We start from the raw sequence: 27643 nt of genomic DNA on the forward strand, positions 1-27643 counted from the left end.
TTAGGGTTAGGGTTAGGGTCAGGGGTTAGAGGGTTAGGGTTAGGGTTAGGGTCAGGGGTTGGGTTAGGGTTAGGGTTAGGGTTAGGGTTAGGGTTAGGGTCAGGGGTTGGGTTAGGGTTAGGGTTAGGGTCAGGGGTTAGAGGGTTAGGGTTAGGGTCAGGGGTTGGGTTAGGGTTAGGGTTAGGGTCAGGGTCAGGGGTTGGGTTAGGGGTTGGGTTAGGGTTAGGGTCAGGGTTTGGGTTAGGGCTAGGGTTAGAGGGTTAGGGGTTAGGTTAGGGGTTGGGTTAGGGTTAGGGTTACGGTTAGGGATCAGGGTTAGGGGTTGGGTCAGGGTTAGGGTTAGGGTTAGGGTTAGGGACGACCCTAACCCTAACATGCGTGACTATCGTCAGAACTTTGCCTTCAGACTTGGTGTCGTCCTGTTCGTCTTGTTCTGGCTTCTCTTCAGTGTTGCAGTGTCGGTACAGGAGCTGCTCTCACTCGTCTTCCTCTCATCAAAGCCGCTTCAGGTGGAAAACTGTGCTGCCCACTTCATTCTGTGATGCTAATAGGAGATAGAAATGGTTATAGGAGCCATCATATTTAACAGGATTAGGGTTGGAGTTGTTTCTGGTTGGAGCATGTGTGTGTGTGTGGGTGTGTGTGTGTGGGCGTGTGTGCAGATGTGTGTACTCACTGGAAAACATGATGTCAGGAAAGATCTTTGAAGACTCTGTCAGTTGAATCCAGCAGTGGCCTTTTTAAAGACATTTAATCAAATCTCTTCCTTTAGTACACAGAAGCAACACCTACAGGTGCCCAAATGAAGACTTTTCCCACTTTCACTTCGCTACATTGCTTCATAAAACAGTTATTTGTAATTATTTAGTTACGTTGCAGATCACATATGGAAAGTTTGGAATTATTTCTATGAAATCAGTCATCAGTATAAGGCGCTTGTCCCATATTAGGTCATAAATGACACAACTAAAATGCTTTTATATCACTTTGGGCTCTTTTTCCAGCAGGATGCTTCTTTCCTTGACATTGTTCTGTGGTGGTTTTTCTAAGGATACAATGGGAAATAAATATCGGAGATACTTAAGAATTAAACCACAGTGTGACTTAGTTTTACTGGTATTTTCTTAATTATGTTGACTTTGGGACTTTAAGCTGATCAAGCGTTAAGAGTTTATTTACCAGGTGAGCAATGATGCTTTTGTTTCAGTTCGGGTATTTTTTTTATAACAAATAGAGGAAGATTCTGTGGTCCAGATCTTACATGTCCGGATTTGACACATCAAAATAAGGACCCCTCGGCTCCTGCTTGTTCCTGGTCCAGATGCCTCCTGGTTGAGAGCTGCAGGAACAGAGCATTCGTGAGGCTGCTGCAGGCCTGAACTTTGTTCATGTGGCGGTGGGTTTTCCTGAGGTGTGACGGCTCATTTGGACTTTGACCTTCGAAGTAAAATTGCAACGTCCCCTCACAGAGGGGTGACCCTACGCCTCGGCCATCTTTCTGCTCTTCCCGTGCTTCTCCTGGGAATCTTTGTCCTTCGGATACCATGAAGCATGCAGCGGAGGACGTGTGCTCAGCACTGTTTCTACTGTCTCATACAGATTTCACTGCCTGATCCACACAAGACTCAAAGTGATTTGCACCTACTGGCTGAGGAATCTGCAGCTGCCACGTCACAGAGCAACTGCTTCACTCAGCGCAACTCACTCTTCCACAGGGACGTGCTGGAGGTAACGTTTGCATGCTGTCAACAGGTCGCCACGGTTATTCCCAAGGCTGTGAACCGCTGCCCACCAATATCTGCCCGGTCCTGCTATTCTCCATTTCACATTTCAACAATAACTGCTGTAGGCTGTAAATCATTCCAAAATGAAAACACATTTAAAGTTTCTTATCTCTGTATGTAAAAACATGCTAAATGAAAAGAATCTGGAGCTGGACTTTATCTCACAAGCAACAATTTATGCTGCTGAGATGAAATCAGAGTGGAAGCTGTCTGGCTCATGACCCTCAGAGGAAGGACAAAGTATGTGCTGGTTCTTATTTGGTCCAGAGAACTGTGTGAGCTGTGTTCGGCTCGGCGAGGGAGGGGGCGAAGCACCACAAGTGAAGCAATTATTTGAGGATGAGATCATTGTTTGGCTCTATCATTGTGTGGCTGTATGGCCCACAGAGGCTCAGCCAAGCAGCACAACTGGCTGTGTTATCTCATCTGTGCGTCCGCCTCCTTGTGCAAAGACATTTTTCAGAGTTTGGCTGAGGTCACTCTGTCCGGCCGTTGGATTTGTCATCAGACCCTCAGTTGAGCAACCATCTTGTGATGGATTCACTTTAGACGTGTCAGCAGATGAGCACACTGGTGTCAGAGATGGGTTTGTAGCGTGTCGCTAACGTTAGCACGCTCAGCAGCGCGTTGCTTGATGGTTTTGGAAGAAAGGGTTTCGTACATTATTGTGCGCTCGTAGGGGCCAGAATGTTTCCAATTATAGGTGCAGCAGCATCATCGTCATGGTTGCTCAGCAGAACATGTTGCTTTTAGATCTCTTTCATAACAGAGAAAGAAGAGAAATATCCACTTCTACAGTCTTTTCAAGAGTTAGCATTCGCATAAAATGTCTTCAAAGTGCATCGCATCCCAACACCGTCAGCCTGACGGAGCGCTTCCACCCTGGACATCATGGACTTGTTTTAAAACGTGTCCTGATGCTGCTGTGTCCCAACCACCTAAAACACTGTCTTTTTCACAGCTAGACTGTCACTGTACCGTTTGATAGACACACAATTGTTTTGGAGAAAACAGGAAGAAACAAAGGAATCATCCACTTCCTGAGTGAGGTCATCATCGAGAAATGCCGTGGAGCCGCTGTAGATAGGAGAAGGCCTGTTAGTCAAGCTCTTTGCTCTCTGTTGGACAGAGACTACAGTACCGGGGGATCTTCAACAATCTGGGCTCCTGGGGACATTTCTTTTCTTCAACATATTCTTTCGTGGTGACATCATAGCCTTGATCTTTTTGTTGGACTGAAAAAATGTTTTTGTAGTGAACCTTTTATTCACTTCAAAATCTTTGGAAATCATTCTCCGATATTCCAAATAGAGATTTGAAGTCCTGCAGGATTCCCAAATGTAACCAGGTTCGGTGATTTATCCCAGAAACGACTCAATGTGTGAGAACCTGAGATGATTTAGTCACCTGCTTCATAATTCTGACCTGCTTGGGTCGCCCACTTCCATCCTTTGTTCCTGGCAGAAACCAAACATGAGCTAAAGACGAGTGTTTTCAGAGCAGGAACGTCTGCAAGACAAACGCTCTCCTGGTGTTCAGAGCGCGAGCACTTGCCAAGAGAAACGTCTGTTCCATGTAACATGAAGTTGGAGAGCAAAGGTCTGTGCCTAATGTGTCTGAGCCCCATTTTATTTTAGGTGAGGGAAGAAAATGTGGCCCGATCAACTATCAGACACTGAGCTCCCAACAGAGGTCAGGCACCAGACTTACGTCATTCTTTTTCTATTTTCATTTTTGTCCTGGGCTGTTTGAAGTTCCTGCTCTGGTGCAGGGTTAGCTGTCTGTTTCCACTTCAGTGAATTCATTTAAATGATCGTGTAGACCAGGATAAAATAAAAAAGATGTGCGATCCACCAAAGGGGTGGACACAGGTCCACACGGAGCCCAGATTAATGTGCAGAATTCATTCATTTCTCTGTATCTGTGTCTGTGTCTGTCTGTCCTGCAGGCTGAGGCTTGGATCAAAAGCAAGCTGTGGGACTTGAAAGATGGAGGTAATATTCAGTGCTGCCCCCTGCAGGACTGGGACAGAGCTCCGCAGATACTGTGCACAGACTTCAAAGACTTTGAGAACAGGATGGTTCAACTCAACCAGGTTAGGCAAGGATTCAGCTCTGAAATGGTCAGCGCCTTTCACTGAAACCGATATTCCAAATGAAATGTTTATTTCTTCAGAAGTACCAGAGAATGGAGGCGCTAATCATGGCCTTTGGTGTTAACACAGCCCGACAGATCACATGACACATAACAAATTGGTCCTGTAGGCATTCGCAGTCAAGCAGAGAAAAGCCGAGTTTCAGTGTTCCAGACAGCTCCGTCAGGCCAGTTTAGACTTTCTCCCTGAGGAGAAACTGTTTGGAAATGGTACATTGCTGATAATTAGCCTCCCTGACATGCCGACAGGCCAGGAAGGGCAGAGCCGGTTCTTCACAGCTACGTCCAAGTCGTTAAAGGCAGTTTTCCAACATTTGTGCAAGCGTGTATGTCCAATCAACTGCAACAAATCCCACAAGAGAATGTCGGTATTTAGCACTCTGTCGGCACTCACGGCTTAAAATAACAGCGACTTTTCCCTTTTATTTGCTTTCAAAAGATGGGCGAGCAGTTGATCTGCAAGCTGAACCCCAGGTCTGATACTGTGAAACAGCAGCTGACTCAGCTGGCGGAGCGGTGGCAGAGCCTCAGACGGATGGCTGCGGATCAAACCAGGACCCGGGACGGAGGAGCGGATCAAACCAGGACCCGGGACGGAGGAGCGGATCAAACCAGGACCCGGGACGGAGGAGCGGATCAAACCAGGACCCGGGACGGAGGAGCGGATCAAACCAGGACCCGGGATGGTGTGGAGAGTCTGCAGGATCTCAACAATAAAGTGGAGAAGCTGGAAGCATGGATCAAGGAAAAGGTCTGGAAGATCCTGGTGCTTCGAAAATTCTGACTTTTGACTGACGATTTGGGCAAACTTAAAAGAATTAAAAGATATCTTTATCATTTATTCACATGTGCTTCACATCTGAGAAATGTGAATTCTTTCTTGTCTTCACTCATTTATCCATCCAACTCTAACAACCAGTACAGGAACACTTGGATCTGGATAAACAGCACTGGGAATTGGTTTTCAAGAAAATACTCCACTTGGAAAAACAGGAAATGACATTGTTTACATGAGTTCTCCAGTGTTAGCAAATGCCGAGAACCTTTATTCTGTGCATCTGTTGTATTCCTATTTAGCTTTTAGCTCTGAAGCAGAACTCACTGTGGTTCAGTCCCGATGAATCGGGCTGGAATTCCGTGAACACCAACTGTATGTGTTCCAACAGGAAGAAGAAGGGTCGCCGGTGAAAATCCTGAAGGAAAATGGTGACAAAATGCAGCTGACCAAGAGAACTTTGGATCTGAATCGGGTATGACAACATTCGCGCGCTACAGTACCTGCATGTGTTCATAGTTTGGATTAGATCTGCGCGGAGGTTCCCAGAGCTCCGCAGCCGTTTGTCTATGGATGGACGTTTCTCCCAGCTGGCTTTCCCATAGAAGCAACAGCTGAGATCATACTTGGATTGTGTTGCTCTGTTTCACCGTAGGATGAGCAGCACCACAGAAACCTCCAGGAGGAGATCAACCACTTGGCCCTGAAACTGGAGAAATGGGAAAAGACAGATGGCAAAAACATCTCCAGCAGGAGGAAACACGTCAATAAAATGTGCACATTGTCCCTCAAGTCTGCATGGCGTAATTCGCCCGAGGTGTCTTCGATCTGGAGCTAAACTTGATGGTGATCTGCTGTTTGTAGGTGTCTGAAGGTCCAGAGTCATCTGAACAACTACCAGGAAGATCTCCAGCAGGCACTGGAGGTGTCCTTCTTCTACCAGCAGGCAGATAACACGTTACTTGCCATCACCAGCATGGTACTCTTCTGTTAAAGGGCTAATTAGCTCTTCCATGTGTGGCTCACACTCACTGTGTCTTTGGTCTAGAGGAAAAACCCATCAGCATCCAAAGAGCTGGGCCACATTGGAGACAAAGAAATGCGTGACATTGCCGGCCAGATCATGGTAGGGCAGCAGAACCCTCCAGCAGATCAGGGAATCTTGTTGCAGAAGCCTTCTCTGCCTAACCCTGACCCTGTGTGTGGCAGATGCTGGATGTGAGTGTGTCCCAGCTGTGTAATCTCCATCCTGCACTGGCCCCCAGCATCACACAGAAGCAGAGAGAGTTGAAGGACAGCTGGTTGCATCTCCAGAAGGACTTCAGGTAACCGGGCCAGAACTTCTCAGGTGGCCTGGAATACGTGCAGCTTGATTAGTCGCGGCTTCCTCTGAGCTGTGGTTTCTGTCACGTCCTGCATCCAAAATGCAGGAAATCTCCAAATAAGCTTTTCAAACACAAAAACAACTTGCTTTCTCTTGATTAAACCTGAAGCTAGCTAAGATCATCACTTTGGCTCTGAAGGTCAGAATCCCTGGGTCAAAGGGGCAGCAAGTTCACAAAAATGTGAAATTTGTAAAATGTCTGAAGATTCAATTAATGGCCAAGAGGAAAATCCCATTATCACCATTCCAGTGCCAGTTTTACCTGGATGAATTAACAAACCTGATCCATCTCCATATTTGTGACACCTTCACAACGCTCTACATTTTCCATTTCATATTATAAATCCTCCGTTCCGCCATCCGTCTCCAACATTTCCCAGTTTCCAAATATTTCTCCAGCTGAGAACAGTCAGCAGGCTATTCCTGATCCAGCTCTGACATCATCTCTTATCAGCTGTGTTTTATGGCCTTTTAAAGCAGCACAAACAGGGCAGCAAAGCTCACCACCACACTGACTTCCCATAACGTCCACCCGACAGGAGCAACAGGCCCACGAGCGGCACGTTCACCAGGGAACCAGCTGACCCTCTGACTCTCACTGGAGAAGCCCAGTATGTGGGAACTGAGACCCAGAGGATCATGGGAAACCAAGTGAGGGAGGAACGTCATCTTAAAGGCTGTGTGGTGAGAAGTTTGCTGCTTTCATTCGGGCTTCTTTCCGCCCTCAGACTAATATAAGTTCACCAAGTGTTCTGGGCTGGAACCGATGATTTTAGTCCTTAATAAAAGGACTTTGTTATTTGCACGTCAAGATCTTCTGTCCCATCTATTGCGATGGACGAATCCCAGAATAGAACAGTTCCATCTGGAGGTCAGGATTAGGGTCAGGGTCAGGGTCAGGGTTAGGGTTAGGGTCAGGGTTAGGGTTAGGGTCAGGGTCAGGGTCAGGGCTAGGGTCAGGGTTAGGGTCAGGGCTAGGGTCAGGGTCAGGGCTAGGGTCAGGGTCAAGGTCAGGATCAGGGTTAGGGCTAGGGTCAGGCTAGGTTCAGGGCTAGGGTCAGGGCTAGGGTCAGGGTTAGGGTCAGGGTCAGGGTTAGGGTCAGGGTCAGGGCTAGGGTCAGGGCTAGGGTCAGGGTCAGGGCTAGGGTCAGGGCTAGGGTCAGGGTCAGGGCTAGGGTCAGGGTTAGGGTTAGGGTCAAGGTCAAGGTCAGGATCAGGGTCAGGGCTAGGGTCAGGGTTAGGGTCAGGGTCAGGGTTAGGGTCAAGGTCAGGATCAGGGTTAGGGCTAGGGTCAGAGTCAGGGTCAGGGTCAGGGTCAGGGCTAGGGTCAGGGTCAGGTTCAGGGCTAGGGTCAGGGTTAGGGTCAGGGCTAGGGTCAGGTTCAGGGCTAGGGTCAGGGTCAGGGTCAGGGTCGGGGTCAGGGTCAGGTTTTGAAATCAGCCATGCAGAGATCATCTGCTGCCACGCCTCTTCGAAGCCCTGATTCTAGTTGGAAGAACAAATGAGACAGAAAGGAACTCTCTTTCACTGGTCCAGGTGGCTTGAGTCGCTCGATCATGTTGGAGCCTTTTCTTGCTCACTGTCTCTTATCTCGCTGTCTTTGAGGTGTCAGAGGTGACTGGAAACGTCCACTAACGACAGGTGTTTGTGTGGGCAGTCGCCTGGGCTCTAGTTTGTGGCCTGAGCGCGGCCATTGTCTGTTGCTCTGGCTAACTGCAGCCAGATGCTGGGGCTGCAGACCAGATGTGCTGTGATGCTCTGAGCTGACGTCAGCGCGAGACAAAAGAAGGGACGGCTGGCTGGGAACAGATAAGACAGAAGTCCACTGAAGCAGGACACGACTGGAGCTGTGAGATATGTGCTAGATAAAGCATCTGTGCCAATCGATATTTTCTGCCTCGGCACTCGTGTTCCTCTCATGACAATGACGGAGTTGTTGACCATGGAAGTGGGACGGAAACAAATCCGTAGGGAGGAGACCTCAGCGCTGCTCATCAAGGCCGTCAGATCAGTCTGCCAGTTATTACTCTGCTGTTCTGTCCCATAAATGATATTATAATGTACCCCAGGGGGTGAATAACACTCCAGCCCGTACAAAAAACGGGTTAAATTGATGGTTATTCCAAATACATTTGAGCCCCTGAAAGCTCAGAATAAGTGGTCGGAAGTGCTAATTACTATTAGAATTACTATTAAAGATGAAAGTCTGCCGATCTCTCAAATGTGGAATTGTTTTATTGGAAATTTATTGGGGTTGAAGTTCTAAGGATGTGCTGCATCTAGATGATTACAAGCCTGAAATCTTTGCCAAGGTTTAATTTAAGAGGATGTCAGCAGGGTTAGGGCTGCACGTGCACGTGCACACCTCCCCCCCCCCCAACCTCATCATACTGTTGTAGCTGAAGCAGAGGCCTGGCAACACCCCGACCTCTTTACATTTTTGTAATTGTCCTATATTTGCTTAGCTGGGAGTTCCGGCATCATCTGGTCTGAATCCTTCATCTTGGACAGTTCTTCATCCAGAAACTTTTATTCAGTGGACGACAGACAGAGAAAGCAAAACATGACTGGCAGCTTGTGTTACTATTTTCTTTTGTGCCGTTACGTCAACAGAGCACTGTTGAATGGGGGCTCGGTAGGCAGTTGCCTGGCAACCAAAGTCAGCAGCAGCAATCAGTGGGCCACACCTCTTCACCCCTGGGAGACGGCGCTGCCTGTGCAGATGAAGTCATCGGCAGACTTCAGCAGACGGCGGAAAGGTGACATTTGGCTTTCTGTAACTTACATAATGAGAGGCCTTTATGTAAGTCTCATTAGGGTCACGTGTCTGCATTCTTTGCTGCAGGAAACCCAAACTTGCCAGCGTCTCACTGAACCACCCACAGCTTCATGTGCAGCTCCAGAAGTTCACGGCATCTGCAGACAAGGTGAAACCAATGGAAACTGGAAAAAGCTAATGCTGCCTTTTGCTTGTCTTGTTCAATGTTGCCTAAATTTCATTTCTGTCCTTTTTAGACTTTGTCCTGGCTGAAGGACAACGTGTACATAGCCACGAAGGTGTGTTCAATAGCTAGCTGTGAAGGGCTGGAGGTGGCCAGGAGGTGTCAATATGCTCTGGAACAAGACATTTTAAACAACAAGACCCGGATTGAGGTGGTGAAGAGAGTAAGCCAAGACATACTTCATGTTCAGGTTCCTTTAAAGAAGAACTGAATGGATCATTTGTTGCAAAGCCTGTTTGGATATTAGTCTAATAACGTGATGGATTCAGTCTCCCAAAAGCCTCAGGTTCTATCCATATTTCAAATAGTTCCCCTTAAACACTTTCTCTCATCAGTTTCCTGCTGCTTCCCCAGGAGGGCCACGAGCTGGTCCGTGCACGGCACCCGGGCAGTGCCAAGATCGAGGAGTTCCTCACCCAGCTGGGGGGCCTGTGGGAAGAGCTGCGCAGGAGGCACCAGAGGAACGCTGTTTTTCTGCAGACCTCAGAGGAACTTGGTTTCAGGGTAAACCATTCTAAAAATGAAACAGGGGCAGCTTCCTGACCCCAGACGTACGAGGGGCTATCTGTGACAAAGACGGATTATTCTGGCTGAGGGCAAAGCAACCATCAGTTTGTATTAAGCTAATCCAGGGATAGAAAGGCCTTTGCTGTGTAATCGAATAATTCAATAGAAAGAGGCTGCAAAATGAAGAAAGCTAATGTCTCCTCCTGGTAAACTGGCTTTATCCCTCTTTGTTCACTGCTTTACACCTGTGCACCATACCATGCGCTAACACACAAGGCCAATCGTCATCGACCTCCCTGCTGTGCAGGTTGTGAAAGTGCTGCGGGCCCTCGGAAGCCTGGAAGCCTGGCTGGAGTCTGTGGAGCTCTCCGTGAAGGAATCTGCTCCCACCGGCAACCCTGAAATGAGGAGTGTGGCTGAGGAGAGCAGTCTGCTGGAGACAGAGGTGGCAGCGCGCCTGAGAGAGCTCCATGTCCTGAGGCAGGAAGTGGATCACCTCCTGGGCCACGGCCACCTTCACATGCAAAGCCTGCAGGCTCGCACGGAAAAGCTGGAACAAAAGTATGTTTTTGTGCTGTGGATCTGAACAATCAGACTCTGGTGGTTTGACTCATCATAGGTGGTCAGGACATAAAGTCAGAATCTTTTCAGCGTTTCCAAGAGGTCACCGGTTTGAGCTTTCCATGTCTGCAACGTAACATGGAAGAGCTTACTCATAAACTCTCTAGTTCTTATTTTAGACAAACATTTTCACCCCATAAACCACAGAAATATATACCCTGAGTTGTCATAAGGTGCTCTATTTTTCTTCTAGCTGGCACAAATTCTCCATGTGGTCATCCACGTCCAAGACTTGACTTTATTCATCTGGGATTCAAACGTGTTCAGTGAAGTTGCACTTTAGCGACCGCTAGTTAGCGTGTGCCGCAGTCTCCGGTCCGCTGAGACATTGTCAGAGAAACGGAGCACTGGCAGGTGGATCTGTTCCCTTCATGTCTGCAAACACACGTTCTGGAAGGGTGCAGATGACCAAGGAAAATAAAGGAAAGCAAACGGCTTTCAGGGTCTTTTCAGGGTGGCAGTGTGTGTTTGAGGCTCTGTTCATGCAGCTTAAGGCTCACTGATCCTGGGAAACCCCTCTGATATTACTGCCTCTCCCATCAGCAGTGGAAACGCTGCAGGCTGAAGGCACCATGCTGTGACGTACAGGGGTGTTTATGTCACTGATGATATATGATGACATCAACAGATGATGGCTGGGGTCACTGGGTGGGTTCTGATGTGGTTCTGCAGAAGGCTGTGGACTAGTATGGAGTGCTGGGATGTAGCTTAGTTCAAGCGTAGCATGTCTCTAAAGAACAATCCCACTGACCTCTGGGTGTTTCTTAGGTACCACAGTGTCCAGAGTAGCCTGACTCAGCAGAAACCAGGGCAGCAGGATGCTCAAACGCTGACTGAGTTCCTGGAGCGTGTGGAGCCGGAGGAGAGCCAGGAGCACTGCAGACAACAGTGTGTCGTCCAGGTGGGCCGCCAGAAGTGGCCTTTCAAGAGCCTTTCCCTCATTTTGTGTCATCTGTTGTAGAAGGAGATCATTTCATTGGATTGTACAGAAGACATGTTTCACTGTGGAAAACAGTTTGGGAACATTTCTAAATGTGAATGCTGTTGTCCTTGTGTTAAAATAATCTGAGCAACATCACGTCTTTCCTCTCACCAACCGTTTCAGTGAGACGTAGCCCGAACGCACATATAAAAGTAAATGGAGAAGAGGCGGTAACCGATCAAATGATGTCACACAAGTCTGATAACCATCTGTCCTCTTCCCCAACAGCCTCTAAATGAGACCTCCTCCACCTGGCCGAGAGCTGCTGCTGAGCCCCAGGTGGAGAGGGTTGGAAACCCTGCAGAGAAACGACGAGAAGCTGGAGAATCGCTGAGTCATGCTGAGAGGGGGAAAAGGCTGGTTCAGAAGCACGCAGAGGCTCTCGAGGAGCTACTGAGCAAGGTAAGAAGACATCACTCAACTTTCATGATTCCTTCTCCACACGTGTGGGGGGGTGGGGCTCGCTAGAACGACTTTAGTGCAGGCTGAATATTTTAATGTCAGCTATTTGAATACAGCTGCAACACGACCGCATCTTCGCCCCGGCTACTTTAATAGTCCCACAACAATCTTCCACACTCCTCACGTGTCTTTGTGTGTGACTTCAAAGTCAGAATAGCAAGCATGCGACCCCCCAACACACACACACACACACACACACACACACACCACACACACCACACCCACACACACACCCACACACACACACACACCACACACCACACACACACACACACACACACACACACACACACCACACACACCACACACACACCCACACCCACACACACACACACACACAGATCTATTTCCAGCCTGTCTCCACGTACTTAATGGCAGCCTGGCACTGTCGCTGTGCCCCACCAGCACGACGGCCTGGCGCTGCGTGTGGAGGCCTGTTTGTGCCGCAGCAACGAGCTGAGCCTGGACATCTTGGAGAAGGAGACCGACATGGCTGTCCGGTGTGAGCCAGACCACTGTGGCCTCGAGGTTCTGCAGGAGAAGCAAGACCACCAGGAGGTGAGAGAAGGATCCTGGCGAGGGCAATGTAAACATGTGAAATGATTCACTGGAGCAACACAAGCCAGTCAATTCTCCCACTCACTTTGGATCGTGGCCCTTTGCACTGGGGAAGCCCACCCCCACCCCTCCCCCTCTTTCCGGCACTCGCCTCAACACATTGTTCCACAGTCTGTTTCCTGTCAGATATTCTCACATTAGGTCCAGCCTACACGGCTTTGTGTTGCCTTTGATTTATTGCTTAAACTCCAGTTTAGGATCACACAAACACATAACAAAGACATAAAGCATGCCAAGGTTATTATCCAGCAGGACTTTTATTTATGCCCACATGAGTCATTGTTCTATTAGCTCTCAAAGCCTGTGTGTGTGTGTGTGTGTGTGTGTGGTGTGTGTGTGTGTGTGTGTGTGTGTGTGTGTACATGCCTATGAGGAAATCTGAGCATTAGCGCCTGGGGGTCAGTGGCTTGGAGATGTGATGTCGGGGATGCTAAAGCTCAGTTTGAGTCATTTTTGGACAATGCTATGCTTATTACGATCACACAGCTGTCTGGGGCTGATAGCATCAACAGCAGAAATGACGTAATGTCCCAAACCTGTCGTCAGCATGCAGGCATCCGCTTGCAACTGTGCACTTGAGACTTCCAGTGCAGCTGAAAAAATGAAAGTAAGTTTTCCTCCTACAGAACCTCTTGTGGCTGTTAATTACAGCCTTGTCAAAAGCAGAACCAGGGCATGGAGCAGTTTCATATGGCAGCGCGTATGCAAACCACATGTGTCATATTGGGCTCCATAAAACTGTGGGGCTGAGGTCAGAGTCAGAGCCTGACTGCTTCCCAGTGAAGATGATGAGGGTGACATATTTTTACTGTCGTCACAGATCGCCTATGAATCTATGAGAGAGGCGATAAAGGAGATGGAGCATCAGGCGGGTCGGTTGGAGGAGATACACCCGGACGCAAGGCCTGTTCTTGAGGGAAAGGTCCAGGTCTTGCTGCAGGGTTGGACAGAGCTGGGAGACACTGTGAGCCAGAACAAGTTACGTCTGCAGGAATTTGTGGAGCTCCAGGACTTCTTCAGAAGCTACCTTGCAATGATGTAAGCTGGGGTTGCGTGTTGTGAGGCCACGTCCTGGCTCAGTAACCCTCTTTGTAAAAACATCTGCCATCACAGTATCTTTTCAGGGGAAAGGACAGGATGTTCTCCTTAGCAAGTGCAGGTCCCGGCTAACAAGGATAATATACGATGCGAGGAGGTCAGGGCAGGTTTCCGGAGCTGAATGTGACACGGCGATGAATGTCTAGTCGAGCGTCTGGTCAATGTCATGTCTTTAAAATCCATGGCTGCTCATGCAGAACTGTTTCTTGTCTTGTGTCTGAATAGCTCATGGACAGAAGACACCAGATCCTGCATATTCTCAGACACCGCCTTGCATCCTGGGAAGGACGGCCAAAAGCCACTTGCAGCAGAACTAGATGTGCAAATTGAGCAGAAGTTCGAGGAATTTGAGGTGCTGGTGACTAAAGGCAAGAACCTTCTAGACAAAGACCACCACCTCACACAGATGGTAAGCAGAGTCCTACTGTACATATACGATGGTTTTCTGTTGTTATTTCGTAACTCTGACTTGTTCACAGGTAAAAGAGCGCATGGAGGAGCTGCGGAGTATGCTCGGGTGGATCACTGTGCACTGGAGGGCTCAGAAACAACAGTGGCTGCACAAGAAGAACAGAGAAGAGGCTTCACAAGATAACATTTATTCTACAATGTGCCCAGTAACCGAGGTAACAGCAGGCTGCCGTAATAATATTCTCATATTCCACATAAGTAACAAACAGCTTGATAAACCACCTCAGTTGAAACAATGATCATCATGCATCCCCATTCAGTACGAGTAAGAGGTGAAACGTGGAAGAAAACTGTCTTTTATGCTTCCGTTTGACTCACCTCCATTATTTTCAGTTGGTTTTTCACCTCTGGGTTCTATGATAAAACACATGTCATGGTTCCATGAATACAACTGTTAACATCAAACATCATACTCGGCCCATTTCTTTTCCTTCTACGTAGACTTCAGCTCCTGAGGCCGACTCGTTCCAGCAGCCGTCACTTCCCACTCCGGATGAGAACAAGTCAAACCCAGCAGGAAACAGCTGGCTAGAGGACGGCTACGAGATCATGACGAGCCTCGGCCCACAGACGTCCAACGCCTCAAACCCTTCTATCCTGGTTGTCAAGGAAGCCGGCAGCCCAGCGTTGAGGGGGACGGTCAACCTGATCCTGAATTTAAGTAAGACGGGAGACAGCCTGGCTCAGGTGCCTGACCAGCCCGCTCAGGCTGGTGGATTCCTGGACCAGACCGCCGAGCCCGTCCACAGGGTGAGAAACCAAAGGTCACCCAACGCCGTGCAGTCGCACCATGACCTCATCCTCTGCTGCACACGTTTCCGTTCTTTGGCCTTCACATTTTCTCCCCCACCCCCTTTTTATCTCCCTCAGCACACTGTGCCTCATTTTTCTGCCTATAAAAGCTTTTGGAGGCGGTGCCAGGGGCTTTTGGGAAATACTTTGGGTAGTTTAATGCGAAAGAAAAGAATTTATCGGCAGAGGGCACGCGAGGTAAAACGCGCATGTGCTGCATGTGTGTGAGTGTGCACGTTTTGTTGTGGGCTGATGTGGGTCATGTGGTCTACTAACCCTGGCAGATGGATCCGCCAGCAGCGTCCCTGTGCTGGTGCTCCGGCACCACCTCTCGCTGGCTGATGCCCAAACGGAAAAGCTTGTTCCTTTGTTTCATTTTCATCTTTATCTTCTGCACCTCAGCCCACCTCACCTGAACTCACACAATTTGTTAAGTATCCAGAGGGAAATCAAAGACAAAGCTGCTTTTTTCTAGTGTTTGTGACTTAACGAGCACGGGCAGACGTTTGTCACATGTGATGACAAAGGCGTTCCCATCTCCGTAAACCTGGCTAGTGTCTCCGCAGCTGTGCCCCCCCCCCCCCCCCCCAGGCAGCACACTGATTTATGGCCACGCACCCAGAAACAAGAGATCAGTGACAGAGGTCAAAGGTCAAGCCAATGCTGCTGCTCTGGTGTCATGGCCTTTTTTAAGGATATTGTGTGTTTGCTGTGTGATGCTTGTGGTGTGGCCAGATCTTTCTTTTCCTTTTCTGTCTGACCCTTGTCCTCCCTGCCAGTGTTGCTTCCTTATTTTCATTCTTATTAAACAGCTCCTGTTTTCAGGTTGACTGTTCCATCCATCCTTCCTGGGTAAAACTACAGTTTAGACATATTTATTGTTCTTTCTGTTCTAGGTGAGCACCTACTTGCACGTCAAGGATAACAACTTGTCTGTGGGTCCCGTTTACGAGAGTATCACGCTGCCACGCCAGAAAAGCTACTTTTCATCCTCAGGCTCCCCCACCTCACCGCTGCCCTTAGGACCAGGGCCAGAGACACCTAATGTAACCTTCCAACCTCTGGCAGGGAACGGTAGCAGCTCTATCTTCAGCAGCCTCAAGAGGATGGGCAAAAAAAGGAAGAGGAAGCGGGATGCTCGCAGACACACCATTCAAAAACTCATGGGAGTGGAGAAGCAGACGGAGGAGACGTCTCCGTCGGCCAGTGAGATGGGTGCTTATGACACGCACACATGGCCGCTGAAAGAAGGCAGATGGAGGAAGAGTTCAGTAAAGGGTAGATGTGGAGTAGAAGCAATGGCCTTCATCAAGAATGCCCTGCAGACAGCTGTTGCTGAAGACTGTTCAGGAGAATACAGTATTACTCCATATGCAGTATCAGAGGCAACCATGGTGTCTTCCACCAACCAGGTGAGGAGCCACTGCAGGTTCCTCTCTTTGGGCTCAGTGTTGAGCTTCGACCTGCCCAAGGACAGGACTCTAATCCCCAGCATTCAAGACATCATCACTATCGCCCCACCAGAGTCCAAAACAGTAACAGGGAAGGATCCAGACCCCCTCTCTCATAGACACACAGCTCTGAGCTCTTTCAAACAGACCAGGCCTGCTCCCGCCTTCATGTGCATTAACAGCTCCTCTAATGCTGCTGTGGTGAGAGATCCATCTGATGTCAACAAGCACTTCCAACCTCCACCGTCTCAAGCCCTGGACACTGGTGTGGAACACAATGATTGCTGTAACGATCTGGCCAAAAGTTGGTACAGTCTGCAGGAAGATGTCGAGCAAGTGGGGGACAAAATGTCTGCCGAGGTTCAATCAAGAGCCGACGAAACACCTCAGTCTTCTCAACAGCCTATCTATGTGAACCAAGTACAAAATGCAGCCCAACGTAAAGACAAGTGCCCCAGTGTCCATACACTAATTCGAGACCTAAATGGACATCGATACCATAAAAGCACGAGGCCCCAGAGCGGCCATGAGTGCCAGAGCCGATCCTCTCATGTGGTGGTAAATCTGAAGTCAACAGTGAGTGTAAATGTTGGGCAGGACTCTGAAATCTCCACCTCCAGCAGCTTAAATCTTTGCCCCGATACTGCAGACGGCCTGCAGCCCAAAGGGCTGGTGGGGCAGCTTATGTCGCTTGAAGTTGGAGGAATAAACTGCACTAGAAAAAGGGACGGCCTGCTGAAATCATCACATCCATCAATCACTTCAACAGAGCCAGATGCACATCCTGTCCACCTGGACCACCAGCAGTTTGAGGAGGAAGAAGAGGAACTGGAGGACATCTGGAAGCAGACTACCAACCTCAGACACAGCATCTGCTCTGACATCATGTACCAGCCCAGCCAGGAGGAACCTGGACCCCCAGACCAGACCAAAGAACCATGTCCCCACTCACCATCACCTCAGGCACCAGCTGTGCTCTACAGGAACCAGTCCACAGCTTCAGCACCTAACCTCCTAGTGGCTGAGTTTAAACTTCCCCCCCATGTCCAAAGCTTATTGGGTTATAACAAGGAAGAGGATTCCAAAGGTGATCAGCCATCACCGACCGTAAGACAGAGGAGGTCATGGGCTGCCTTTCCCTACAGGGAACCCCCAAGCAAGACCTCAGTGACAGTGAATGAGACGGCCTCTGATCCAGTGAAGCTGCCGGAGGTAGGGGACCATCAGAGATATATTTATCACTACCGGGAGGAGGAGGAGGAGGAGGAGGAGGAGGAGGAGGAGGAGGACAGAGAGGGTGCAGAGCGAGCAAGGGAGGAGGTTGTTGAGCACACCAGTTACTCAAAGGTGAGCTCAGACGTTGATCCGCTCAAACTTGAACTAAATCCCTTCACACAAATTCCCAATAACATTTTCATACTGAATGTGTTTGTGGTTCATAGTTTCTTTGCTGAAGTTACACCTTTCAAACCTTTCCAAGTCTTTAGAAAGTATTTGGTGTAAAGATGCCCTAAACTTTAAAGCATTTTCTCATCACTGAATACATCATCTCTTTCCAACAGGAGTCAGAAAGTATCATCTCAGTTAACACGAGTTTGGACGGTGACTGTGGGAGAAGATCCTCTGGTAAACTGATGAGCTTGGAGAAGCAGGAATGTCCACTGGCCACAAGGGGGCGACCTCTGGCTTTGGTAAGTGTGGCTGCAGTTGGCTGATAAACGTGGCTGGGATGATGAACCACAGAGAGGCGCTTTTGTCTGTCTGAACCTTGCTGTTGCTCCCTCAGACTGGGAACCCTGAGGTGCCGTCTATGGAGGGAACGCTGGAGAGAAAGCAGAAGCTGCAGCTGGGAGGGAAGAAAGTAAAGAGGGATTCATTTGGGGTTAAAGCTTGGAAATGCACAGTTGCTCATGCTCTTATCTCCCTTCCACAGGCAGCCTCCAGAGGCTGGAACTCCTACCATGCCATCATGTACAGACACACCTTGGGCTTCTACGAGAACAGGAACAACACACTGTGGGTTAGTGAAAGACGCAGATTTAGTCAGTCAGCATGAAGTCACTTCTAATCCACCTCGCTTTGCTGTAGAACTCTGCAGGGGGCCTCCCTCTGAACCTCAGCGGAGCCCAGTGTTCTCCAGCACCAGACTACATCAAAAAACCCAACTGCTTCAGGTTACGGTACGATTTGACCAAAAACATCAATTCTAGACTCTAGACTGGGAATGATGGTGTGTCGGTGGCTGTAACCCTGCCACCTTCAGTCATCTGCTTCTCCTTCCTCTGGCCTTCAGCCTGCGTGATGGCTCGGAATATCTGCTCAGTGCCCCCTCCCGCTTTTTGATGAAGAAATGGATAATGAAAATCCACGCAGGTAGATCCCAGACTCCAGAAGCCGGACTCTGTCCCTTTTATATTTATGCTAAAATATTCTTTCTCTCAGCAGGACAGAGTCAGGCTGCATCATCAAGCACGCCGGTGGAGCAGGACTTTCCTACTTCCTTGTAAGTGACCACGACTAACAATTTCCTAGGTCATAATGATGCTAACACTTGGAATAACACACGTTTTCCTCTCTGCTAACAGAAACCCCCCACGCTGTTTTACTTGTGGTGGTCGTGCAAGATGCCACTGCTTTCCTCAAGCTGGCCCTAGCTCCGCCCATCCCAAGCAGGCAGGCTCCGCCCATCCCAAGCAGGCAGGCTCCGCCCATCCCAAGGGTCACCTGACCCGTGTGGATGAGCAGTCGGCCATCGATGGAGGCTGTTGTGGTAAGATCAGGTGTTGTGGGGACCAAACGCAGCTCTGAAGCTCCTCACTACACTCGTTCACACGGTGATCCCTCCATTCCTGACGGGTGAGCATCCTCAGTGGGTGCTTCCATCCATCCATCCATCATCCATCCATCCATCCATCATCCACCCATCCATCCATCCATCATCATCCACCCATCCATCCATCATACACCCATCCATCCATCCATCATCCATCCACCCATCCATCATCATCCATCATCCATCCACCCATCCATCCATCCATCATCCACCCATCCATCACCCATCCATCCATCATCCACCCATCCACCCATCCATCATCCATCATCATCCATCCATCCATCCATCCATCATCCATCCATCATCCATCCATCCATCATCCACCATCCATCCATCATCATCCACCCATCCATCATCCATCATCCACCCATCCATCCATCATCCACCCATCCATCCATCCATCCATCATCCACCATCCATCCATCCACCATCCATCCATCCATCCACCCATCATCCATCCATCCATCCATCCATCCATCATCCACCCACCCATCACCCATCCATCCATCATCCACCCATCCACCCATCCATCATCCACTCATCCATCATCCATCCATCCATCCATCCATCATCATCCATCCATCCATCCATCATCCATCCATCCATCAGTACCCACTAGGATTGCTGGTTACTCCAGAGGTTCTGGCCGTTGGTTATTGGAGGCTTTAACCCTGATAAGTGCTGTGAGCTGGGGGCCAGTAGGGAGCAGCTGTTTGTGTTTCAGCTGTACCAATGGGGGTGGGGGGGGTATTTCCTGACTCATGGGCTACAGAGACGGCAAACATTTGTGGCTCAGCTCTCCTTTACCCTTCTGTAGATGGTGACGCATTAAACCAAAGGATGAGTCCCAGCCAGTTTGGAACGTGCGACGGCCCCCCCTCCCCTGATTTCCCAGTATCCAGTGGCCTTGACAGCCCCCCCTCCCCTGATTTCCCAGTATCCAGTGGCCTTGCGTGGTTTGGCAAAAAGCAACGCTCCCACTCCTTCACATCAGGTTTGGCTGCTGGTTTCTTTTTAACCACGGTGACATAAGAAGCTTCTTCTGTGAATCATCAGCAGATGTTGATTCTTACTCTTCCATTCCAGCAACTTTCCAGAAGATCAAACCTGCGTCCCAAACATCTGCAGGCCGCGGCCTGGAACGAGGTTCCAACTACTGTGTGACTCTGGTGGTTGGGGACAAGTCTTCAGACAGTCCGGCAGGAAGCAGAAGCTCCGGCTCGCCGCCGCTGGCCTCAGCTGGGTGGCAGCGAGACGTCTACCAGGAGTCTGCTCTGAGGAGCTACACCAGCCTGCCACGACCTCGCAACAAATCCGTCTTCCAAAAGTTCTTTGGGAAACGAGACCTCTGACCATAAAGCTTCAGACGTGCAGAGCACACACTGAAATGCAGAGACACAACTACTGATTGTATTTATGGACGTTCTCTTGAGTTTGATGCGTCTCCTCCAGCGCTCGTCCTCTGGAGACACTTGCTTCTGCTCATGAGGGCCGTTACTTGGTTCTGACTGTTACCAGGCTCGCAGTCAGAAAGGAAACCGGTCGTAACCCTAACTGTAACCGCCTCTGACTGGGTTATTAACGGTAGTTCCTTCATCTGGCTCCACCTGTGCAGATGGTGTTGCAGCACAAAGATTTCCTTGAAAATAGGCAGTTTGATACTGCACAAATCTGGTATTAACACTTTTTAAGCAATACTCGTAGCAAAGACCAATTATAATAAAACATTTAAAATCTATGTGGCGGCTTGGCTGATGAATGAATTTCAGAATATTAAAGATGTCTCATTCGTGCTTTCGTTTCATCTTCTAATGCTTTGATGACTAAAAAGGATTAAGTGAATAGATGGAGATTAAAGGCCAGACACTGGGTAACTATGCATCATTAGCCTTGTTTTTGCATTTAAAAAATCAGCTTCAATTCAAATGCATAATTCAAACACTGTCAATAATAAACATTGAGGAACTAAGGATTAGAGCTAAGGACATTAGAGCTCTATTAATAGGCTGTATGCATAACATTGTAGCAAAGACGGCTGTTTAGCGTTAGCGCATCCACTTATAGCCTCCAAGATCTCAGTTATCAGTTTGCAGGGATTTAGTAGCACTGGACAACATTCAGTTTCCCCTCTGGATTCAACTTCTGATGAAATTGTTTAAGAAGACCAGATTCTCTAGACCAGGGGTGGGCATCGAGGGCCGGATCCAAGCCTCGAGGACTAGATTTGACCTCCTCTGATGGGCAAATCCAGTCCATGAAGGCTGTAATCCAGCCAGGTTTTGCATCCTACCAGGGAGAAACCACTTTCACCCAGGTGAAGGTGTTTACCTGTAGGACAGAAGGTCTGGCTTGGATCCGGCCCTCGAGGACTGGATTTGCCCCCCCCTGCTCTAAAAGCATGGTGTGCACCGTGCTCGGGGAGGAGTTCTTTCTCCCTGAGCACGACTTCCTGAGTTTGACCTTCAGAGACCCGAGGTCAAATGTGGAGGACACACAATGTGTGAACGGGGCAGAAAGCAGGCTGCGGTAAAACATCCCTGCATCCTCCGACAGCATTAAAGGATCAAATCCCAATGATTTTGATGACAACAACCTGAAGGATCATGGAAGGAGTGCCTGGACAGCGGGTCTCCAGGAGCCGTGGCTGCCCATGGAAATGGTGTAATGGGCCGACTGGTTGAAGTAGGGTTATGGTTAGTATCACCAGCAAGAGAGTGGAAGTGGTTTCATCTAAACCGTCTTTGACTGCAGCCCCTCCGCCAAGGACTGTCCACCTGTCGAGGTCGTTAAACCTCCATTAGCACATTTAGATTATGGACCAATTCTGTTGCTGAGAAGTCCTCCGGAGGTGGACGAGTACAGCTGAGAAATGAAAGGCAATAAGAAGATTTAGCTCCACATCTTTCAATAAATCTTACGACCATCCGGGGAAATAAACAGACACGTTAACGTCGAAAGGCTCAAGAACATTGTGGTCTCGGAACAATACATGGAAAACTGTATCCATCATCGTGTGACTGCCCTCTGGAGCCGCTGCCCCTCCTGGGTTGGTACCACAAAGTGCAATAACTGGAGACAAATGTCCTGGACCACGCTCCGGCACCTCCTCACCCCCCCACCTCACACCAGCCAGCTCCCTTTCCTTCAGGATTGTTGGAAGCTTCTTGGCTACAGGCTAGCGGAGCCATAGAGACATCTGTCCCCCAGAGACGATGCCGATGTCTCTCTGCAGAGACGCCACCATGGGGGGGGCTGCTACAGGTAAACCCACGGTGTGTATGTTGTGTGTGTGTGGGGGGGGGGGGGGCCTTTAGCTATTGAGCTTCTTCATCATTAAAGGCTGCAGATTCATTAGCAAACTGCTCAGTTCTGTTGGTTTCTCTGCTCCACCTCAGAATCGCTGCTATAAATGATACACCACATTTCTATGGTATATCACAACACGTGGTCTGCATCTGTCGCCCCTTTACTGGGGAAACTGGCAGCTTTACTTGTGTTGCATAATGCTGCTGCAGGGTGCAGCACCTCCCAACGAGGAGTCACTCCCCTTCAGCAGCTTTGCTGCCCCCATCCGCCCTGCTGGGCTGTGGGGGTTCTGCAGTTTGACCATTTAACGCAACGTTAATTCAGCAAGTGTTAGTGCCAGTTGATGCAGACGCGTGTCCAGAGAACAGATGCTGGCGCAGCAGCGCTCCTGACGCAGGCAGCAGCTGGCAGCTCTCTCTGCAGCCAACCAGACAGATTGTCTCACTTCCAGAAAAACAACACAAGCTGAAAGAGCTTTCCACATATTTCACTTTGAAATGACCCCAGGATACTTTCGTGCTGAGAGCTTCTATTTAAAACCTTGTTTCCATGTCTGCCAGCTCAAACAGTGGCTCTAAAACTCTTTTTGCTTTTTGGTCTAAAACATAGAGGGTTACAATGAACGTGATCATCTCCAGCTCAGACAAGAGGTCTTCCTCACCTCCACAGCCCGCACCAGTTGTCTTTGTGTTTGGCAAGGAATCCCTCATTTCTTCCAAATCCTGCATCCCCCTATTTACCCCTTAAGGTAAACTGGCTGCACGAGAATAGGAATTCCATTGTCTCTCCAGCTGGAATCCCAAATCCCTCAGATTAAAGTGAAGCTATTCCTTTGTAGCGTAGCTGCCACTATCGGCTCCTTTCAGGATTATTATTCTCACTGTTCGCTCAGCAAAATGCCAAGAACACGGAAATAAAAAGTCCAGTGACCATCGATCGACCCGACTGCTCTAAAAAGGGATTTTTTTTATTAAAAAAATCAGAAATGTTTGCTGTTACTTAACAATGAATAAAACAATAAATTTCCTTCACGTGTAGCAAAGCCTGGTTTCATGAGCAGAAAAGGAACGGGGAGAAAGAACTCTTGTTACACATGGAGTGAAACCATTTATTCAGCTAAATTTAGCATTTATTTTCCCGGACAGGTTGATGAATAATCGGCACTGTTAATATTGACTGCGTTACAATCCGTGCATCAAAACACAACAGAAGATCCCAGAAGCAAAAATGAATAAACGCACGCTACTTTCTTACCAACAAAATGTAGCATTGTGAGTGGATTTCATTTTCCAACACATTTGAATTCAACACAAGAGTCTCTGAGAAATTAGACTCTGATCTCTGGGAAAAAGGAGGAATCTGGGTCCGAGAGCACAGGGCATTCCCATCCGAGCCGCCTCGCTGCGCTCCAGCTCGCTATCAATTATTCAGCAGGCGATCCACTTTAAGGCTGCGTGAGAACAAAATGGAATAGCTTCCATGAACGCGTGCACGTGGCACACCAACGCTTAAACAGCTCATGGGGTCCAAACCTGCCACCTGTGAGGCGCCACTTAACGTCACCGTGTGTTTGTGTGCTGGAAAACTCAGCGTAAAGGCTGCAGTCTTACCCGTGGTAGAGCGCCGGCGCCGCCTCACGCGGGTCCTCTCAGGCAGTCACGGAGTGCAGCTAAAATGTCTTGTAGGAGAGCATCTCTGTTCTCCTTGGACACCTGAACAGGAAACGTTTCAGCAAATGTCATGATGGACTGGAGAGACGGGTCAGAGACGGGTCAGAGACGGTCAGAGACGGGTCAGAGACGGGTCAGAGACGGTCAGAGACGGGTCAGAGAGGGTCAGAGACGGGTCAGAGACGGTCAGAGAGGGTCAGAGACGGGTCAGAGACGGGTCAGAGAGGGTCAGAGACGGGTCAGAGACGGGTCAGAGACGGTCAGAGAGGGTCAGAGAGGGTCAGAGACGGGTCAGAGACGGGTCAAAGACGGGTCAGAGACGGTCAGAGACGGTCAGAGACGGGTCAGAGAGGGTCAGAGACGGGTCAGAGACGGTCAGAGACGGGTCAGAGAGGGTCAGAGACGGGTCAAAGACGGGTCAGAGACGGTCAGAGACGGGTCAGAGACGGTCAGAGACGGTCAGAGAGACGGGTCAGAGACGGGTCAGAGACGGTCAGAGACGGGTCAGAGAGGGTCAGAGACGGTCAGAGACGGTCAGAGACGGTCAGAGCGTCAGAACGCAAACGTCTCGTCCACATGATGAAGATGTGATTATGGAAAGACAAGTCCCAAACCACATAACCTCTGACCCACTTTTGAAATGACATCTGATATGTTGAAAGCTTCAGTAATGTCCCATGACCTTGGAATGATAACCCCCGCAACGCCGCCTAGCGTTTGGCATGATAATATCTACAGCCGACCCCTCCGTGATGAATCATTCTGACACGCGAGCCCACCCTTTGTTGTTGAATCAGACACGCATGATTTAGAATTAATCTGCCCCAGAAGGAGGATAATGCACGGAAAAGCACGTTTGCATTAGCGAGCAGCCTTGACCGGCCGCTCAGAATAAGTAGATATAGTGCAAACGTTGAGCTGCAGCTACTGACCCAAATATGCCCCCCCCCCCCCCCCCCGCTCGTGCTTGTACTCACGATGAAAACCTTGACATCTGTCCGGTTCCAGACCTCCGCCACCAGAGCGAGAGGCTTCCCCCTGGGAGCAGGGACGGTGCCCAGGATGGTGCAGGAGGGCTCGTCCAGAGTCCGTCTCACACAGCTGATGAACGACCGGCTGAAAAGCTCCATTTTGCCAACTTCATCAACTACGAACACCTTTTTGCTGCCCCTGTTCGCCGAGCCCACCTGGAGGAGAATGAAGGAGCACGACCTTGAGCAGTTGGACCTTACTGGTCCTTTTAGGAGCGTGCAGCAGTGATGACGTGTGGAGCTGCCGTACTGAGCTAAAAAGGGGGAGCGCCAGGTTCTCAAAGGAAGGCAGGTCGACCACATACCGCCCCACTGTGTGCCCCCGTCTGCCCCGGGCTGAGCTGGAAACCTCCCTGGAAATAAAAGTTTAAAATGTCGGTACAGATGTGGCTACGGGGGGGGACGGGACAGAGTTACCCGAGTCTGGCCAAAGGTCGCCTCTCTCCTCTCACTGTGACCACATCAAAGCCGACTCTGCCGGCGCCCTCTCGGACCTCCTCTGTGTAAAAGCCTTCCACCTCCATCCCTGAGGACCGGAGAGCTTCACAGGCCTTGTGGACCAGAGTGGTTTTCCCAACACCTGGAAACAAAGGAACGATGCTGTGAAATGAACGCGCATCATCATCATTACTGCAGTCGTTTAGTAGGTTTTTACTTTTACAGGCTGATTATTGCTGGGTTTATGCTGATTCCAAATTCTAAAGGAAATGGTCTGTCACACGGCAGAAATTGGCTCACATCTTATTAGATTCTAAATATAAAAGGCTCATACTGACTGCAGCAATTAAACACACACACACACACACACGTATATATATTTACTGCTCAAAAAAATGAGAGGAACACTTTATCACCAGAGTCTAGGAACCTATCAGTCAAACTTCTGGGATATTGATCTGGTCGGTTCAGTAGCAGCGGGGGTTGTTCATCAGTTGCTGCTGCGTTGTTGTTAATGAAATCAACCCCAGGGGCATCAGAGGGCAACAATGAGACGGCCCCCAAACCAGGAGGCCGCTGATACGTTTCCCTCCTCACCTCCTTTGGCTGATTTTTACTGACTGACTTTCTGCTGCTCGAGTTCTTCATTTGGCTTGGATCAGCATCTCTGTTGATAGCATGGTGCGGGACCTGGATGCTACAGAGGTTGCACAGTCTCAAGAGCATGGAGGAGATTCCAGGAGACGGGTAGTTACTCCAGGAGAGCTGGACAGGGCCGTAGAAGGTCCTGAAACCCTCAGCAGGATCGGTATCTGCTCCTTTGTGCAGGGGGGGACAGGATGAGCACATGAGCCCTACAAAATGACCTCCAGCAGGCCACTGGTGTGAGTGTTTCTGACCAATCAGGCTCCAGGCCGGTGGCCCGAGGGCCCCACGTCCTGTAGTGGACCCTGTGCTCACTGCCCAGCACCGCAGAGCTCGACTGGCATTTGCCATGGACCACCAGAACTGGCCACTAGGCCCCTGGCGCCCTGTGCTCTTCACCGATGAGAGCAGGTTCAGCCTGAGCACATGCGACAGATGTTAAAGGGTCTGGAGACGCCGTGGAGAACGTTATGCTGCCCAACATCACTCAGCAGGACCGGTTTGGTGGTGGGTCAGTGGTGGTCTGGGGAGGCATATCCCTGGAAGGACGCACAGACCTCTGCAGGTTAGATAATGGCACCCTGACTGCTATTAGGTGGACCCACTGTCAGAACCTACGCTGCTGCTTGGGGACCTGGGTTCCTCCTGGGTTCCTCCTGGGTTCCTCCTGGTCCTAACCCTCACCCTCATGTGGCTAGAGTCTGCAGGCAGTTCCTGGAGGATGAAGGAATTGATACCATTGGCTGGCCCCACGTTCACCTGACCTAAACCCAATAGAACACCTCTGGGACCTTATGTTTAGGTCCATCCAGGTTGATCCTCAGCCTGTCCAGGGGCTCAGTGATGCCCTGGTCCAGATCTGGGAGGAGATCCCCCAGGACACCATTCGTGGTCTCAGTAGGAGCCCCGACGTTGTCAGGCATGCGGACCAGCAGGTGGGGGCCACACAAACTCCTGAGGATCATTGTGAGTTGCTACAGTGACATTTTGGCTAAATGGACCCGTCTGCTGCATCATTTCTGGGGTGTCTTCGACCCCCCCCCCCCCCCCCCCTATAGGGGGATCATTTCATTTCTATCAAATTATGTGGCATCATTTTGTTACTAATACATCACCTACTTTTTAATCAGGATATTCAAGATCAATCCCCCCTCCGTTTAGATCTGATGTGTTTTCGAAGTGTTCCTCTAATTTTTTTGAGCAGTACATATACACATTTATATGTGTGTGCGTGTGTGTGTGTGTAAAATTCCAGTGTCAGTCAGAGGTTGATGGAAAATGCAAAAATTGCACCGGGGAAGAACGTTAAAACAAGTTAAATCGATCCGCGGAATGACTGAAGCTGCGGAACTCGGTTTTAACCTCTCAGCATCAGGAGACATGAGGACATACCTGGAGGTCCAGTCAGAAAAACGTGTTTAAACATCTCAGCTTCTTTCTTCTGCTCGACAAAATACTGCAGCACTTCCGCACAGACCGAGCGTGCGCATGCGCAGTGGGGACAGCACGCAACCGCGCAACAGGGTTCATTTATGGAACAGTTTGCTTATTTAACTATTTTAACTGTTACAATCACACGAATATGTTGACTTCAATAATGTTTTGCTTTTAAAAACAGA

General features: G+C 49.5%; 2 protein-coding genes across 7 annotated transcripts in view; one reads left to right on the plus strand and one right to left on the minus strand.

The window, feature by feature from the left end:
- The window catches only part of LOC130534339 (uncharacterized), a 22729-nt gene extending 2002 nt beyond the window's left edge, over nucleotides 1-20727 (plus strand). The window contains exons 2-33 of one of the 6 annotated variants that reach the window (XM_057048399.1): nucleotides 1600-1728; nucleotides 3733-3879; nucleotides 4378-4689; nucleotides 5105-5188; nucleotides 5369-5487; nucleotides 5578-5692; nucleotides 5762-5839; nucleotides 5923-6038; nucleotides 6637-6781; nucleotides 8711-8856; nucleotides 8943-9024; nucleotides 9113-9262; nucleotides 9454-9603; nucleotides 9914-10167; nucleotides 10996-11128; nucleotides 11438-11611; nucleotides 12077-12229; nucleotides 13110-13327; nucleotides 13613-13796; nucleotides 13867-14013; nucleotides 14300-14608; nucleotides 14729-14848; nucleotides 15547-17448; nucleotides 17664-17792; nucleotides 17888-17962; nucleotides 18035-18121; nucleotides 18190-18281; nucleotides 18395-18474; nucleotides 18544-18604; nucleotides 18687-18871; nucleotides 19752-19928; nucleotides 20021-20727. In XM_057048399.1, the coding sequence (XP_056904379.1) occupies nucleotides 1600-1728; nucleotides 3733-3879; nucleotides 4378-4689; nucleotides 5105-5188; nucleotides 5369-5487; nucleotides 5578-5692; nucleotides 5762-5839; nucleotides 5923-6038; nucleotides 6637-6781; nucleotides 8711-8856; nucleotides 8943-9024; nucleotides 9113-9262; nucleotides 9454-9603; nucleotides 9914-10167; nucleotides 10996-11128; nucleotides 11438-11611; nucleotides 12077-12229; nucleotides 13110-13327; nucleotides 13613-13796; nucleotides 13867-14013; nucleotides 14300-14608; nucleotides 14729-14848; nucleotides 15547-17448; nucleotides 17664-17792; nucleotides 17888-17962; nucleotides 18035-18121; nucleotides 18190-18281; nucleotides 18395-18474; nucleotides 18544-18604; nucleotides 18687-18871; nucleotides 19752-19928; nucleotides 20021-20286 (6519 nt within the window). In that variant the 3' untranslated portion in view covers nucleotides 20287-20727. Of the gene's footprint in view, nucleotides 1-1599; nucleotides 1729-3732; nucleotides 3880-4377; nucleotides 4690-5104; nucleotides 5189-5368; nucleotides 5488-5577; nucleotides 5693-5761; nucleotides 5840-5922; nucleotides 6039-6636; nucleotides 6782-8710; nucleotides 8857-8942; nucleotides 9025-9112; nucleotides 9263-9453; nucleotides 9604-9913; nucleotides 10168-10995; nucleotides 11129-11437; nucleotides 11612-12076; nucleotides 12230-13109; nucleotides 13328-13612; nucleotides 13797-13866; nucleotides 14014-14299; nucleotides 14609-14728; nucleotides 14849-15546; nucleotides 17449-17663; nucleotides 17793-17887; nucleotides 18122-18189; nucleotides 18282-18394; nucleotides 18475-18543; nucleotides 18605-18686; nucleotides 18872-19751; nucleotides 19929-20020 lie in introns of those variants that run through there. The other 5 variants (XM_057048397.1, XM_057048398.1, XR_008952873.1 and 2 more) reach the window with 5 other exon arrangements.
- A 2595-nt stretch (nucleotides 20728-23322) lies between these two features.
- On the minus strand, nucleotides 23323-27541 carry ntpcr (nucleoside-triphosphatase, cancer-related). Its single transcript, XM_057048404.1, has 6 exons — nucleotides 27417-27541; nucleotides 25359-25521; nucleotides 25192-25294; nucleotides 24888-25097; nucleotides 23851-23952; nucleotides 23323-23690 (listed from the first exon to the last, which is right to left on the minus strand). Exons 1-5 carry the CDS (start codon nucleotides 27448-27450, stop codon nucleotides 23875-23877), a joined length of 588 nt encoding a protein of 195 aa, XP_056904384.1. The 5' UTR covers nucleotides 27451-27541; the 3' UTR covers nucleotides 23323-23690; nucleotides 23851-23874.
- Nucleotides 27542-27643: the final 102 nt, after the last annotated feature.

The sequence above is a fragment of the Takifugu flavidus genome, chromosome 11 (assembly GCF_003711565.1).
Source record: "Takifugu flavidus isolate HTHZ2018 chromosome 11, ASM371156v2, whole genome shotgun sequence".
NCBI lineage: Eukaryota > Metazoa > Chordata > Actinopteri > Tetraodontiformes > Tetraodontidae > Takifugu > Takifugu flavidus.

Excerpts from the sequence above, each read along its gene's own strand:
- ntpcr (XM_057048404.1), bottom strand. The coding sequence starts at position 27,450 with ATGTTTAAACACGTTTTTCTGACTGGACCTCCAG. Across the intron at positions 25,098-25,191 it reads CGCTCCCCCTTTTTAGCTCA|GTGGGCTCGGCGAACAGGGG; the intron begins GTACGGCAGCTC and ends ATTCTCCTCCAG. Across the intron at positions 23,953-24,887 it reads CAGATGTCAAGGTTTTCATC|GTGTCCAAGGAGAACAGAGA; the intron begins GTGAGTACAAGC and ends TTTCCTGTTCAG.